The sequence below is a fragment of the Lissotriton vulgaris genome, chromosome 2_1, assembly GCF_964263255.1.
Source record: "Lissotriton vulgaris chromosome 2_1, aLisVul1.2, whole genome shotgun sequence".
Taxonomy (NCBI): Eukaryota; Metazoa; Chordata; class Amphibia; order Caudata; family Salamandridae; genus Lissotriton; species Lissotriton vulgaris.
In genome coordinates this window covers 978,133,638-978,148,785 of record NC_141687.1, presented here as the reverse complement: position 1 = coordinate 978,148,785, position 15,148 = coordinate 978,133,638, and the positions used below count along the sequence as shown (strand labels likewise).

Genomic DNA, 15,148 nt, shown 5'->3' with positions numbered 1-15,148 from the left:
ACGGGATTTTTATCTTTTTTTTTTTTACGGCTGCTTAAAATATCGGCTGTAAACCAAGTGTTTATGAGTCCTGACATTAAACCTCGAGGGCGTTCAAGGAACAAAAAAGGAAAGGAACAGAACTGCATACATTAGAAATAACTTTTTTTTCAAGGTTATTAAACACCTACTGCTACTGGAAAAGAGAAAAGTCGTTTCCACAGAAAAGAAATGCCATGTTATAATTTCTCCTCCCTACATCTTCCGAAAGGATGATTTTGGAGACGTCATGCTCTTAGACAATCTGAACACCAGCAGCCATAATAGGAATAATCATATGAAATAATGGATCAAAAATAGGTCGTGTGAGCTGATACAGTGCTTAATTTGAGATGGTGGTTTCCGGTGCTCAGCACCGGCACTTAATCATCAACCCTGGTGTTTGTAATGAGCACCAGTTAAGGACACATTCACATTCATTTATGGTAGGCACAGGGAGATTAGGGGGCAGATGTATCAAGGCAATTTTTAGTGGCAAACGCTGCAATTCGCAAAAAAGTAGCGTTTGCGAATAAAAATTCGCTAAATGGTTTGTATTAGGGAAATTGCATCGCAAAATTAGGGAATCCCAAAATTTGCGATTCCTTAATTTTGCGTAAGCATTTAAGGAATCGCAAATTGCGATTACTTAAATTCTATGCAACAAGCATTTAATTTTTGCGAATTCTCCTTAAGAAATCGCAAATTACCACCAACTTCACGTTGGTGGTAATTTGCGATTTCTTTCACAAATGCCCTTTTTGGCATTTTTGAAGGTGCCATATGCGCAGACATGTTCATTTCAGGGGTGCATTAGGGTGTCCTTATGACACCCTTGCACCATTGAAATTATTCTCAATTTGCGAATCACAAATTGAGAATAATTTCCCATTCATTCCTATGGGCCTTATGGCCCATAGAAATGAATGGGAAATTATTCCTTAATTGCGATTTGCAATTTGCAAATCGCAAATAAAGAATTTTAGGAAATCGCAAAAAATGTTCGATTTTCTACATACATCCTATTTGCAAATCTCAAATAGCGATTTCTAAAAAATCGCTATTTTAGATTCACAAATCAGGATGTTGATACATCTGCCCTTAAGTCATTTGCCCAGAAACACAGGATGTTGAGTCAAGACTCGAACCTGGTTCCCCAGCTCCCAAGTTGGCAGGTCTGGCTCTGGATGCCATATCCTCTCCTCACTTGCATGGTTAATAGTTGGTTCTGTTTTAGGCGGCTCTAACAGGAGAAATGGGCTGGTGTAAGCTGCCTCCTGACGAGAGCCCTGGCATTCATATTTTTACAATCTGAATTTAATTCCATCTTTTTCAGGTGGAGCTTGGGTCTGAACAAACTCAACATTCCAGAATCCTAAGAGGTGTGGGGAGAAATGTTGACTTTATGGTCCTTCCTTTCTCCTGCCACTGTAAGACTCTTTCCATTCCTATCTGGGCGGTGAGGTAAGGATTCACTCCAGTTGCCATCCAGCTCAGCAAGGCCAGCTTTAGCACTGGCTGCGTCCAGTACGACAACAATTTTTAGCCCTCTCCCATGAGCTCCTCCTTAGATTCTCTCATTACCACCCGGCAAAAGGACTCCTCATCTCTCTATAGCCCCTCTCTAGCATGCATTTAATTTGCTTTAAAGTGCCGGTAAAGGCTGTCATTACTAATCCGCTAGGCTATCCACATAAAATACAGATCTGTTCTTTGAAGCAGGCACATAAACCCTCTGCCCTACTTTATGACAAATCAAAATGGCCACTAAATGGAACATTAAACACAAGAGTTATGATGACATTTTTATTGCTGCCTGAAAGCTGAACGCACAAGGAACTCTGCATCACCTGCTTTTAAATTGTAAGTTATTGCCTAATACAGCGCCCCCACGTCAGTCAGTGCCCCCACAGGTCAACTCCCAGTGGGGTCGCACCGGTTGCACTGCCCTAAAGCCGGACCTGCAGCTCAGCATCCTTACAGAAGCGTGAAATATAAGCCCACCCAGGATATGGCCTCGTTCATCACATGTAGACTGTTTGGATTCTTACCTGAGCAGTGAGGGAGAGACCCACTCCAGTGCCCATCCAGTTGGCACATACGTGTGCTATTACCGATCAGCGTCCGCTTCCCCATGCAGCTGTACCGGACTACTGAGCCAACTGTGTATTGTTCCCCAGAGATCTGTGCATTGGGTGGGACACCAGGCTGGCCACAGGAAACCACTAGAAGCAAACCAGCCAATGATTAAGAATGTCAAATATTGTGAATCTTCTATGTATCAGGACAAGTTAACAGACAAGGTCTTAAATAACTACACACCGCTTAGCAGTGACCAGACTAATCCCCACTCATAATGTTGTCTTCTGGGTCTCAGCAGGAATCACAGTGAATGCCACAGAGAGGACAAGGATACCCACAATGGAGAACCTGAATATTAAGTGATGTTCCCGGTCCTGCAGCTGACCACCACTAGCACACATTTCAACTTAACGCCGTAGCAGTGATTGCATTTTAGCTCTGTGAGAGGGCAATATATTTTCAAGACCAACTGACTTCTGTAAAAAGCAGAGAGTAGAACCACAAATATCCTTGTTGGTGAGTGAGGCCTTTTTCCTGAGAGGTGTGTGCAATTGGCAAACAAGACGGGTCTGGTGAGGCTATGTCAGTCAGGACCTATACCCTCATGATTAGCACCCTCACTTTTGGGTTGATGGACTGTGGTTCACAGTTTGGTTTCCAGCCTCCCCTACCCATTGCTATGGTTACATCTCAGAAAAAAGCAAAGTGAATTCCCTCACAGAATAAGTGTTTTACATGCATCCAGGGTCCAGGTACAAGATTAGGTTTAAGCCTGCAGCATCCTTTACCAGAATAGCTGTTGCATGCTGGCTAGGAACAACAGCTGACCAGTGCCATGAGGTCAGGAGGAAGGTCTTGGTAGGAATATCGCAGGAATATAATAGAGGCTGAGACCCCATTTCGCCTACCCAAGTATAATCTAACTCTGCAGCACTTACACAGACACTGTGGTAGGGCCCGATCCCAGGTTCCATCCCCTTGGCAGGAGATGACATGTGTGCCCAGCATGTAGTACCCATGATTGCACTCGTAGGAGACGGTGGTGCCAAAGTTGAACCTGTAAGGGCCTTTCAGATGAACTTGACGAACACTGTTCTCCACTTGACCTGGATCAGTACAGTTTACAACTGCAGGAGGGGGGAAAAGAAAGCTAGGGTAAGAAATGTACACAGACCATGGAGGTTAATAGATGAGCTCAGGGATGGACTCAGTGATGGCTCTAATTCAAGCTAGAGTGCGGAAACATAGAGAATTTAAAAAGCAGTTTCAAAGGCTGCTGAAAGCTCTATTAACTGGGCTCAGATACTAACAAAAGGCAGACTAGACTTAGAAACAAGTTCAGAGACAGGTGTGAAGATTTCAAACCAAACAATGTGTTGAACTGAATTCCAGCCTCATTTATGAGTTGTTGCCATAGGGCAGCACCGCAGACCTCACTGCTGCAAAAGAAAAGGGCAGGAATGCATTCCTGTCTCCTTCCACTGCACTGGAGCACAATGGGCTGCTGTGCGCCAACTCAGGCACCTTTGCACCGGGTGCAAGGGTAATTGCATTGCAGGGATGATTTTTTTTGGGAGAAGGAAAACCTTCCTGCACAAAAACAATCACAAGAGGCTTTTCCCTCTTTCTGTGTGTGCTGTGACACACACAAAAAGGGAAAACAAGGAGAAATAAGCATATTTCTCCTCGTTGTTCCTCCCTTACTTCTCCCCTTGGGAGGCATACGTTTTTGGCGCAGCCTCAGATTTACAATTTTTCGTTAACCTGAGGCAGCGCAAAAAAAGGCATGGAGGTTGCTGGGAACACCCCCAGAAACACCCTCTGTAGGCCCCTTTAACGCAGAAAATGACTTAAAGGGAACGAGATTTAGAAGGCAGCATTAAGCCAAAAACATGGCTTAGTGTTGCCTGGTAAATATAGAGCAGGCTCCTGCGCCATTGAACATCACAAAAAGTGACACACTGGTGGCACAAGTGGCTTGTAAATAAACCCCTTCATCTTTCACAAGCGGTATTAAGAAAGGTCAGTGTGTAATGGAAAGGCAGGCCTCAAAAAGGTTGGAGAGTAGAGGAAGGAGTAAGGGTGTCACACAAAAGTAAAGGCGAAGGGGAATGTGAAAGGAAAGAGAAAAGAAACCACTAAGAGCTTGCTTTCTTCATCACTTATCTAGTCCATGAGATGTGGCACTGAGAGGCAGTAATTGTACCTTCCCACTGTCATATACATTGCAGTCGAAGATATAACTGACCAGCATCATTGTCTTTTCCACACCACAAATGTCTCATTATGAAAGACTCTGTCCCCTCAACCTGGAGGGAGGGGACTCTCCTCCAGAGATTGAGACAAATTTAACTCCTTTGACTCAGGGAAGATTCGTTCTTCTTCATGAAGACTAAATGGGAATCCACCTAGCGCTCTGTTTGATTTCCATTTTCAAAGAGTTGTTAATGCTCCTCCAAACACTCAGACCTTTAAGCAAATGCTAAATTCAGTAGGCTTGAAACTGATTCATATTGTCCTTCATATACATTTAACACCACTTGTAGATCCATTCCTTAATTAGTACCATTTGAATCTGGCATTTCAACCAAGAAAGTATTTTTTTGCACTTCCTTTGAAGTCATTAGAAAAGTAAACCTATATGTGTCTGTCATGGCATAAAATTCCAGAGCATTCATTCATGATCTGACTCTTTATCTGGTACAAAGATCCACATTGTTGCTTATCATATTAAAGGCAACTTAACAAGGGCATGTGGAAATGTTTAATGCACCAGCATCTACATTCCTTGTTTTTGGAGGGAAAAAAAATATTTTTTAAACTGTTCAAGAATACGTCTTAAGAGAGATATTACATGTACTCGTTCAGAGTACGCTTTTTTATTTATTTAGGTAAATATGCTAGAAGATGGCAGTACAGTAATTAATGTGATTGGCTTATTTTCTCAAATTTAGAAAATGGCTTTATTTGCTGTGATTTACATGAGACGAATGACTTCATTTAATTGAGCTTGACCACTTCCGGAGCCATAACCTTTTACACTAAATTTGTGTATATCAATGACATACCTTTCAATCAAAATGCTGGACGTGAGCGCAATCATCCCTACCACGCTCAGTGGGCCCTTCCACCCTGTGTCCCCTCACCATAATTGTAATAGAAAGGGGAAGCACTCACTTCTGCAGATGGGGAGAGGGCTGCTCCACTGTCCATTGGCCTGGCACTGGGACCTGGATGCACCTTCCAATAAATACCCGGTGTTGCAAACAAACTTTGCTACGTCATTCAAGTTAAACTGTGATCCCTGGGTTAGTCCGTTGCCTGGATTTCCAGGATGGCCACATGTGATTGCTGAAAAAAATATAATAAGGTTATCATAGGGTTATTGACAATAATACATTATGTTTAATCATGGGTAAACTATTTCTTATTTTACGGACTTTCATGTCTATATTATAAAAACAATCATAATCAAATTTCAAATATGCACCAAGATTAAAGTCACGACCCTGCCTTCAAAGAATTAGGAACATGTTTACAACCCTTACATCCTAAGTTATATATCATGGACACTTATCAGTTTTTGCATAGCACACTTCAGAGAACTATTTAAAATACTGACGGAATTTACGTCCCCTCGTGCTGAACAATCTCTGTTTAGCCCCTCCCAAAAATGGGTTGAGTCAATGGCAGAATTTTTTGAGGATGAAATCAAGTTAATATATTCTGCTTTTCCCACTCCAGACGCTGACCAACCGATCCCAGATGATAGCTCGGTGACGCCACCATCTATGATGATCGATAATCAAGCTCTCTACCTGACGAAATTCACGCCGATCACGGTCAAGGAGACTCTTGAAGGTCTTAGCAGAATAAAGTCAGGCTTCCCTATGGACCCTTTCCCGCCAAGACACTGTAAGAAAATCATGCCTCTGCTAGCCGAGTCCCTTACAGACAGTTTTAACACCTCTCTGGAGCAAGCTGAGGTTCCTTCTAAGTGGAAGCAGGCCCAAGTAAAGCCTATCCTGAAGAAGCCATCTGATGATCCTGCTTTGCCTTCTCATTATCGGCCAATATCACTGCTGCCGTTTTTTGGTAAGGTGTTGGAACTTCTTGTGAACAAACGACTGACGGCCTATATAGAAGCCAGTGGAGCTCTTGACCCCTCCCAGTCTGGCTTTCGGGCCGCGCACAGCACAGAGACAGCTGTAGTGGAGATGGTGGATAACATCAGACTCGCGATGGATAGGGGCGACTCAGCTGTACTCATCCTCCTAGACTTCTCCGCAGCATTTGACACCATCTCCCACGGTATTTTGATACATCGGCGGTGGGAGATTGGTGTCCGAGGAGGGGCACTGGGCTGGATTGAGGATGATCTCACTGGCCGCCTCACCACCGTTCGAGTCGACTCCCTGGCTGCCCGTAGTCGCCCGGTCACAGTGGGCGTGCCTCAAGGCTCGATTTTGAGCCCGCTGCTTTTTAATCTGTACTTGACACCTCTGGCTAAAATAATCAAATCTTTTGGCTTTGGAACGGTGTCATATGCAGATGATACGCAGCTGCTGATCACATGCGGCATAGATCTTGCCGCAACTCGCGTACGTTTTAAAAAATGTATGGTCGAGATCAGCAGCTGGATGCGGGTGAATAAACTCCAACTCAATGCGGGCAAGACTGAAATTATTCTGTTTGGGAAAGCAGGCAGATGTTGGACGCCAGAGTGGTGACCATCCGAATTGGGAGTTTGCCCGGCCCCCAAGTCGGTAGTCCGGAACCTTGGAATTATAATTGACAGTGCTCTGTCCTTGAAAAATCATGTAGCCAAGGTGACGGGCACCTGCTATGGTATAATGCGTGGCCTTAGAAAGATCTTTAAATGGCTTCCGCTTGAAGCCAGGAAGGCGTTGGTCCAGGGCCTGATCATTAGCCATCTGGATTATGGTAATGCCATGTGCCACGGCCTGAATGAGGATCTGTTGACAAAACTACAAACTTTGCAGAATACGGCGGCTAGATTAGTGCTGGATCTGCCGCCTAGAACGGCTTCCGCCCCATGTTTGAAAAAACTTCATTGGCTCCCTATACGGCAAAAAAGTCAATTTAAGATCTTATGTCTGACCCACAATTCATTGTATAATAAGGGGCCCCGGTATCTTCAAAAGAAACTCAACTGGTATGTCCCCAAGAGGTCCCTTAGATCTAGCCACAAGTCCTTGCTAACGCAACCCCGCGTATGAACCTCTAGGCATGGGCAGCGCTCCTTTTCATTCCTCGCACCTGCTCTCTGGAATAAGCTACCTCCTCACCTTCTCTCTATTAATGAGCATCAGCAATTTCGTAAAGCCTTGAAAACATGGCTTTTTCCTTAGCTGGGGACCCCTGGTCTTCGATGTGTTGCTCGCTCTGTTTTTGTTCTTCTCCTTGCCGGTGCTTATGCTGCAAGCGCCTTGAGACCTTGCGGTGACAATTGGCGCTCTATAAAAACTTATGACATTGACTTCACACCAACTGCATGGTCCAATAGCAATTTCAGAGTCTGAGTGACTTTTATTGTTCTGTTTAGGTTTTGTCATCACAGCACTTGTGGAATCTATTGTGTTTAATGTAAATCTTAAAAGGGGTCTACATCCCGCTCTCACTTTTCATAAGTTCGCATGCTTTTCCTCTGTTTCTGATATGATATGATATGATATGATATGAAATGATATGATATGATATGAAAAAAGAATTTGTTAGGCGCACGTACACCAACGGCTTCTTGGCGCTTTGGATAGTGGAGGAGGAACTGCTAGTTAATAACCTGAACAGGAAGATGACTAATCAAAGGCTTGAGAAAATAACCAAGTTTTCAGCGCCTTTCTAAAGTTGAGGTAGGAAGGGATAAGACGGAGGCCTGGGGACAGAGAGTTCCAAAAGAGTGGAGCTTGGGAGAAAAATCTCAGTCCGCCCAATCTTTTCAGTTTGAACGGACATGACAGTAACAGATTGGAGCTCCAGGAACGAAGGGCTCGAGAAGGGATGTATCAATGAAGACAGGAGGAGATAAATGCCGGGCCCTGTTGGGCGAGGGCTTGAGGAGTCAGGCAGCCCACCTTGAAGAGGCAGCGCTGGATCACAGGGAGCCAGTGCAAGCTCTTCAGGAGGGGCTTCGCTGAACTTGTGCTGGGCTGGCGAAAAACCAGCCTAGCCGCTTGGTTCTGGATCAGCTGGAGCTGGCGGGATTGATAGAGGGGGATCCCAGCATACAGCGCATTTCCGTAATCAATACGGGACATAACCAGCCCAAGCATGGTCTGAACCAAGGCCTCATGAGTGAGGAACCTGCTGATCTTCCTAATGCGGCGGAGATGGTAAAAGCAAGCCAAAAGCACCGATTTAATTTGTGGTTTCATAGTCAGATCCTTGCTGATGGTGACTCCAAGACTTGCCTGAGCTCACCGGGCATGGGGCACTGCCCAGCGAGAGCGGCCAGAAGCTGGGACTCCAGGGGTTAGCCGGGGGCCCAGTCAATACAATCTCGGTCTTTCCAGGGTTCAGCTTAAGTTGGTTTGCGTTCATCCAATTGCTGATGAAAGACATGGTAGATTGGAATTTTTCGGTAGAGGCAGGGGAAGAATCAATATCAAAGATGAGCTGGAGGTCGTCAGCATAGTTGAGGACGACCCCTGGTAGCTCCCGAAGCTTAGAAATGAGAGGGGAAATGTAAAGATTGAATAGTAACGGGGAGAGAGAGGAGCCCTGCGGGACCCCACAAGTCAGATTTTTGGCTACAGATGTAAAAGGACCAAGGCGAACGCCTTGCTCACGATCCTGTAGAAAGGAGGTGAGCCAACTCAGCAAGGTGCCCCTGATGCCGGCGCTCTCGACCCATTGAAGAAGGATGGTATGGTCAACGGTGTCGAAAGCTGCCGACAAATCAAGGAGCACCAGGGCTTGGGAGATGTTGTTGTCCGCCCCCTTTCTTAGTTTGTCATGAACTGCCACCATTTTGGCTTCTGTAGAGTGTCGTGGTCTAAAACCGGCCTGGTGTTGATCTAGAAACTGGGAGTTTTCTACAAAGGAGCCAAGGCAGCCAGTTACATAGGCTTCAAGAAGTTTACCCAGGAAAGGGAGCAAAGCTATTGGACGAAAATTGCTCAAGACCAGAAGGCCTGCCCCAGGTTTCTTGAGGATAGGTGAGACAACAGCAAATTTAAATGCACTGGGAACCGCCCCCGTGCAAGGGAGTTGTTGGTGCCTCTGGGAGACTGAGGAAAATCTCACGGGCAATGTGGACAGGGCAACAGTCGGCGGGGGAACCAGAGCAAACCTTCCTAAGAAGGGATATAAACATTTCCCGTGTGATTGGGGGGAAGGTCGAAAATGAGTCAGAGAACCCAAATTTACTTTGGGTTCTCTGACATATAGAATAATGTTGTCCGCACAAAGCGAGACCAAGAGAGGTCCGGTGTTAATTTGTAGGCCCCTCTGTAGATGTCTCTCTTTAAAATGTCGGACTAAGGGGTCCATGACCAGGCTAAACAACATTGCATTTGGTATGGTACAGCCTGCCTTTTTATGGTATGATATGGCAAGTCATTGTAAAGTATGCCATGGTATGATATGGCCCTTCTTGTATAGTATGGAATGTATGGTATAGCTTGTTATTGTACAGTTTGGTGTGGTATATTATGGTATGGTATGGCCTACTGCTGTATGGAATGGTATGGCCTGCCCATTGTATGGTATGAAATAGTCTGTCCTGTCAGTGTATTGCATGGTTTGGTATGTCTGTCATTGTACAGTATGGTGCGGTATGGCCTGTCATTGTATAGTATGGTATGGCCTGTCATTGTAAAGTATGGTACGGTATGGACTATCATTGTAATAGTATGGCCTGTCATTTTATGTTATGGGATGGTATGGCATGGGATGCCATTTTATAGTATTGTATGGTACAGTATAGCCCATCATTGTACAGTACAGTATGGTCGGGCATGGTATGGCTTTTCACTGTATAGTATTGTATGGAAAAGTATGTTATGGACAGTCTGGCCTTTCATTGCATGATATGATATAGTTTGTTATTGTATGGCCTGGCACGGTATGATATGGTCCTTCATTGTTCAGCATGCCATTGTATAGTATGGTATGGTTTGGTATTATACAGGAAAGTAAGGCCTGCCATTTTAAAGCATGTTATTCCTGTCTATGTATGATATGGCATGTCATTGTATAGCATGGTATTATACGGTATTGTATGGCCTGTTATCTTATGGTATGGTATGGTCTGTCATCGTATGTTATGGTATGGAATGTATAATACAATATGGTCTATCATTGTATACCTTGGCATGGTATGGTATATCCTGTCATTGTGTAGATTGGTATGGTATGACGTCCTGTCATTGTTTACTCTGTAATGTTATAGCATGGTATAGCATGGTATGGTATTGTATGGTATGGTTTGTCATTGTATGTTATGCTATGGTTGTATGGTATGCACTTTTCTCTCATTGTATAGTGTGATATGAAATCATATAGCCTTACATTGTATAGTATGGAATTGTTTGATATGGTATGCTTGTCATTGGATAGTATGGCATGATTTAGTACGGCCTGTTATTGTATAGTATGATATGGTAATCATAGTCAAAATGTACATATTAAGCTATGGGAGGAAGTGTAATAGGAGCGACCAAACAAGAAATAAAACACATTACATTATGTTATTTGTATGCTAGATTGTTCTTTCCAACCCATAATCATGCAAGCAGAAACTAATTTATTACACAGACTGCTTTTCCATTAAATATTCTAATAAAGTTTAATGCATCCTAAACATCAAGGAACACATACCAAAAGGTCACTTTGTCACGAACTAAATGAATGATTACTAATTAATGGCAGTGTGAAGTAATTCATGTATTATGTAATCACTGTTAAAAGCCACACTAACAAACTGTGGCCTGCTGATGTTGTTATGATGCACCAAAGATTAGAGGGGGGGGGGGGGGGGGAGAATGAAAAGTAAAAGGGACCCTAATGTAAAAGGGAACAAACACAACACAGAAAATGAGTGGATAAAAGCGAAAACATGTAGCAAAACCAGGAAGCACGAGAACTGAAAAAACACATATACTCTTATGAAGTGCTACATGTAGAAGAAAAAATAGGCTGAGACTGAAAGTGGAAGCAGCAGAAGGACACTTCCCAAAAAATAGAAAGCAGTACTTTGTCCATGCTCCTGGAACGGGGGCAAATACAAAAACCGAAAGGGAAGCCAACAAGCGCTTATCAAACATGAGCCAGCAAATAAGACTGACAAAAGAGCAAACTTATGGTTAGAAATGTGTGTGCTCTGAGCCACTTGTAAGTAAACAAACTTTTTTGCAAGGGTCAGTATATGCACTGTCTCAATTGAGACCTAAAAAGCATACATGAACAACTGGATATGGATGGGCAGTTCATTTGGAAATATTTATGTGAAAGATGGTCACTTTACCTCGCGCAAAGTCCATAATTTTTGCCTGCCTTTGCAGATTCAATGATTCCTGAATATGTGAGGGCGGTACAACTTTTACAACCCTAATGTAAATCTTTTCTGCTAGTAAGGTGGCAACACTTAGCCAGCTATATGGTTGTGTTGCAGGTCTATGTATTTGGTGGTGCTACAGGAAGTCTTTCAATGTGTTCATTTGGTGTAATTAGATATACCTGGATATGGATGAAGGTTGGAGTGACAATGCTTAGGCTGCCACGTGGCTTTGGTGCCATGCTGAGCTCATGATGGGCAGTGTCTAGTCCATTCTGTTAGTGGAGGGAGACTTGATATGCATGAAGTGCGGTGGGCAGCCTGGAAATATTAAGGCATTTGGCATTTCTGATTTTATGCCATAGCAGTGGGAATACATGTGGCCAAATAAAGCATGTTATTTTGAGCAGCTGTGCTAATGAGTGCACATTCACATATTTATTAATACAGTGCAAAGATCAAAATCTAGTTTTAGCAGCACAGAAAAATAAAACTGACAAGGAAAAAACGTTCATGGACCAAATTATTGCATTTTACAATTATTTTACACATGAAAATAACTCTCCTAATAGTTCAAAGACTGTAATGTGATTGTACCTCCTTGCTCAAACGTAACCCCTTTAGCTTCCTGATTTGGCTTAAAAATAGTTTCTTATGAATGTACATGAAAAACATTAACTAGAATAAACAATATTTATGTGTCTGTGTGTGTCTGTGTGTGTGTGTGTCTGTGTGTGTGTACATATATATATATATTATATATATATATATATATATATATATATATATATATATATATATATATATATATATATATATAGATAGATATATAGAAAGAGAGAGAGAGAGAGAGAGAGAGAGAGAGAGAGAGAGAGAGAGAGAGAGAGAGAGAGAGAGAGAGAGAGAGAGAGACGGCCAGAGTACAGTATGCCATTAATTAACATTGCTGAGGGAAAGAAGGGGCATCATGACATACTCAAGGGTTCACCTCCTGTGCATCATGGCCGCTCCCCACAATAAATAATGGTAAGAAATAGCATGCTCATCTGTATTCATATAGTGTATTGGGTGGATGTGGGATGTGCTAATATGTTCCACTGAGGCATTCTGAGTTAATATTGTATTCTGGAAACTTCATGTCTATATTATATATCTGATAAATATTGTATGCCCTCTGATGTCACTCTAGTGACCTAAGGTGCTATTTGTATACTGAACCAATGGCATCATAATGCTCTGTGTTTTTAGATGACTAGCCATCTTTCTCTTGAACAGGGTTGGTGGGCAAGATAACAAGCCAGCATTTGACACGTGACCTAACTGCAGCTTGGCTGTACAAATTCTGGAACATCAGGAATGTGGGGGTGGAAGAGGCTTTGAACTGACATCCTACACTCTTGTTTTCTGTTTATTCAGATGCACTCTTGTATGCAAAACATGTTTTTTTCAAAATAATCTGTTGGTGTGGATATCTGCTTAGGTTTTACTCTGGAATGTACAGAAAACCATATGTTTATATGTATTTAGAGTATTTCCCTAGGCATTATTTGTCTTTTAAAGAGAGCTGGGACTGTAACATCATCCTCTGTGATGCCACAAATGTTATTAATAGCTTTATACCATATATCCAGGGCCTGTGATTCAAATACTACCAGTGGAGATGCTGCACGTATTATGCCACCCACAGAAGTAGCATTTTAAAACTGTCTCAGGCCTGCCACTGTAGTGTCTGTGTGTGAGGTTTACTGCCACTTCGACTTGGCAATTAAAATGACTTGCCAAACTTGAAACTTTCATTTTATTACATATCAGGCACCCCTAAGGTAGGCCCTAAGTAACCCTAAGGACAGGGTGATATGTAAATAAAAGGCAGGACATGTACCTTTATGTTTTGCATTTCCTGCTAGTGACAAATGGCCTATTTTGCTTTCCAATACTGTGAAACCTACCCCTCTTGGAAGCCAGCATTGGGAATTCCTTGATACACTTTCAATCTGTAATTCCGGATCAGAGAGGAGTAGCTTTTTCATGTTTTATATGTTTGGAATGGCAATGAAAAATCCACCTTACTGATGAAATTAGATTTAACATTATTGTTTTAGAAATGCTACTTCAAGAAAGTGGACATTTCTCTTTACTTACTGCTCTTTGTGCCTGACAGCCTGTCTCCAATACACGTCTGGTTGGGTGACAGCAATACTTTGTGCGTTCCCTCTAGATTGCCAGAAACACAGGAAGGTGAGGCTAATCTGAATTCTGAGCACTCATCTGCATTCTGATGGGTCTTTCTGGGTATGGGGGAATGGGAGGGGCTGACACTTGCACTTCAATTGATAGTGCCCTGTCCACACATAAAAGAGTGATTACCCACCACAGATAGTGTGAAAGACAGGACTGGGTTGAAAGGGATCCATGTGCGCTTCAGAGAGCTCCTTTAAAGACACCCCCTACATCAAAGGCACTTTTGGGTATAAGTCCTGGGTCTCTAACTCCCTAAAATCAGATACTTCTGGATCTTGAACTGTATCTCTGTCAGAAGGACTTTTGTGCTGCTTAAAGAACTGGATGGCTTTTTCTGGAAGGAGTGCTTTTCTGCTGTTTGTCCTGCTGCTTGCTGCTCTCTGACTCTGCTGGAAGGAGGGCTGGACTCTTCCTTATCTCCAAGTGATCTCCAAGGGCTTACTGGCTAGCCTCCTGCTTTCTGAAATCTTAGGGACACAAAAGACTTCCTGCAACTCTGCTGGTGATGCTGGACTCTGCTGTCTCCAAGTTCTGGGCCTCAGAAGTGGGTTCTGAGGTTGCTTTTATCAAAACTGATGCATCATCACCACTCCGCCGATCGGAACTGACACATTTCCCCTTGATGCAGAGGCTATTTCATAACCGCGGTTCTACTGCCTGTGTTGGCCGACAAAGACACTCTGCATGGCTTGGTGACAATGCTTTGCCTTCACTTCAGCAAAGCTCCATGACGATGCAGTGACCCAGATGCGTGGAAAAGATCCATGCATTGAGCACTTAGCATCAGCGCTTTTCTCCATCCAAGGTACTTTCCCAGCTGGCCCTGCATTTGTCCTGTAGCTGGCCTGTCCTCCTCGTGGTCGCCCTGAACTTTAGAGTTGCACCAGTCCCTTGTGACCTCAAGTAACCTTTTGCCCGCTAGTGACTTCTAAGCACTATTTCTGCATCTGATCTTTAAAGATTAATCTCAACTTCTACTGATTGGATTCTTGTCGTTTTGGTCTTGTTTTACTCAGATAAATATTTACTCTCTATTTTTCGAAACCTAAGTGGAGTCTTTTTGTAGTGTATTCATTGGGTTACTGTGTGTGTGAGTGTGTTGCACAAATACTTTACACATAGCCCCCTTTAGATAAGTCTGACTGCTGTGCGCCTAGCTACCAGAGAGTGAGCACCGGTTATCTTTTAGTGTGTATCTAGCTTACCCTGTCTAGAGTGGTGGTTCCTGCGTGGCCTGGGTAAAGAATAACATTTCTAACAAAGCTACAGGAGGGTTACATTCTATAAAAG

At 43.2% G+C, this 15,148-nt stretch overlaps 1 protein-coding gene across 1 annotated transcript in view; it reads right to left on the bottom strand.

Annotated features, from left to right (window-relative positions):
* The window catches only part of CSMD2 (CUB and Sushi multiple domains 2), a 1,651,801-nt gene that overhangs the window by 127,784 nt on the left and 1,508,869 nt on the right, over positions 1-15,148 (bottom strand). Inside the window, exons 54-56 of the mRNA XM_086956548.1 lie at positions 5,278-5,451; positions 3,039-3,227; positions 2,070-2,243 (exon numbers count right to left, since the gene is read on the bottom strand). Of these exons, the coding sequence (XP_086812674.1) occupies positions 2,070-2,243; positions 3,039-3,227; positions 5,278-5,451 (537 nt within the window). The remainder of the gene's footprint in view (positions 1-2,069; positions 2,244-3,038; positions 3,228-5,277; positions 5,452-15,148) is intronic.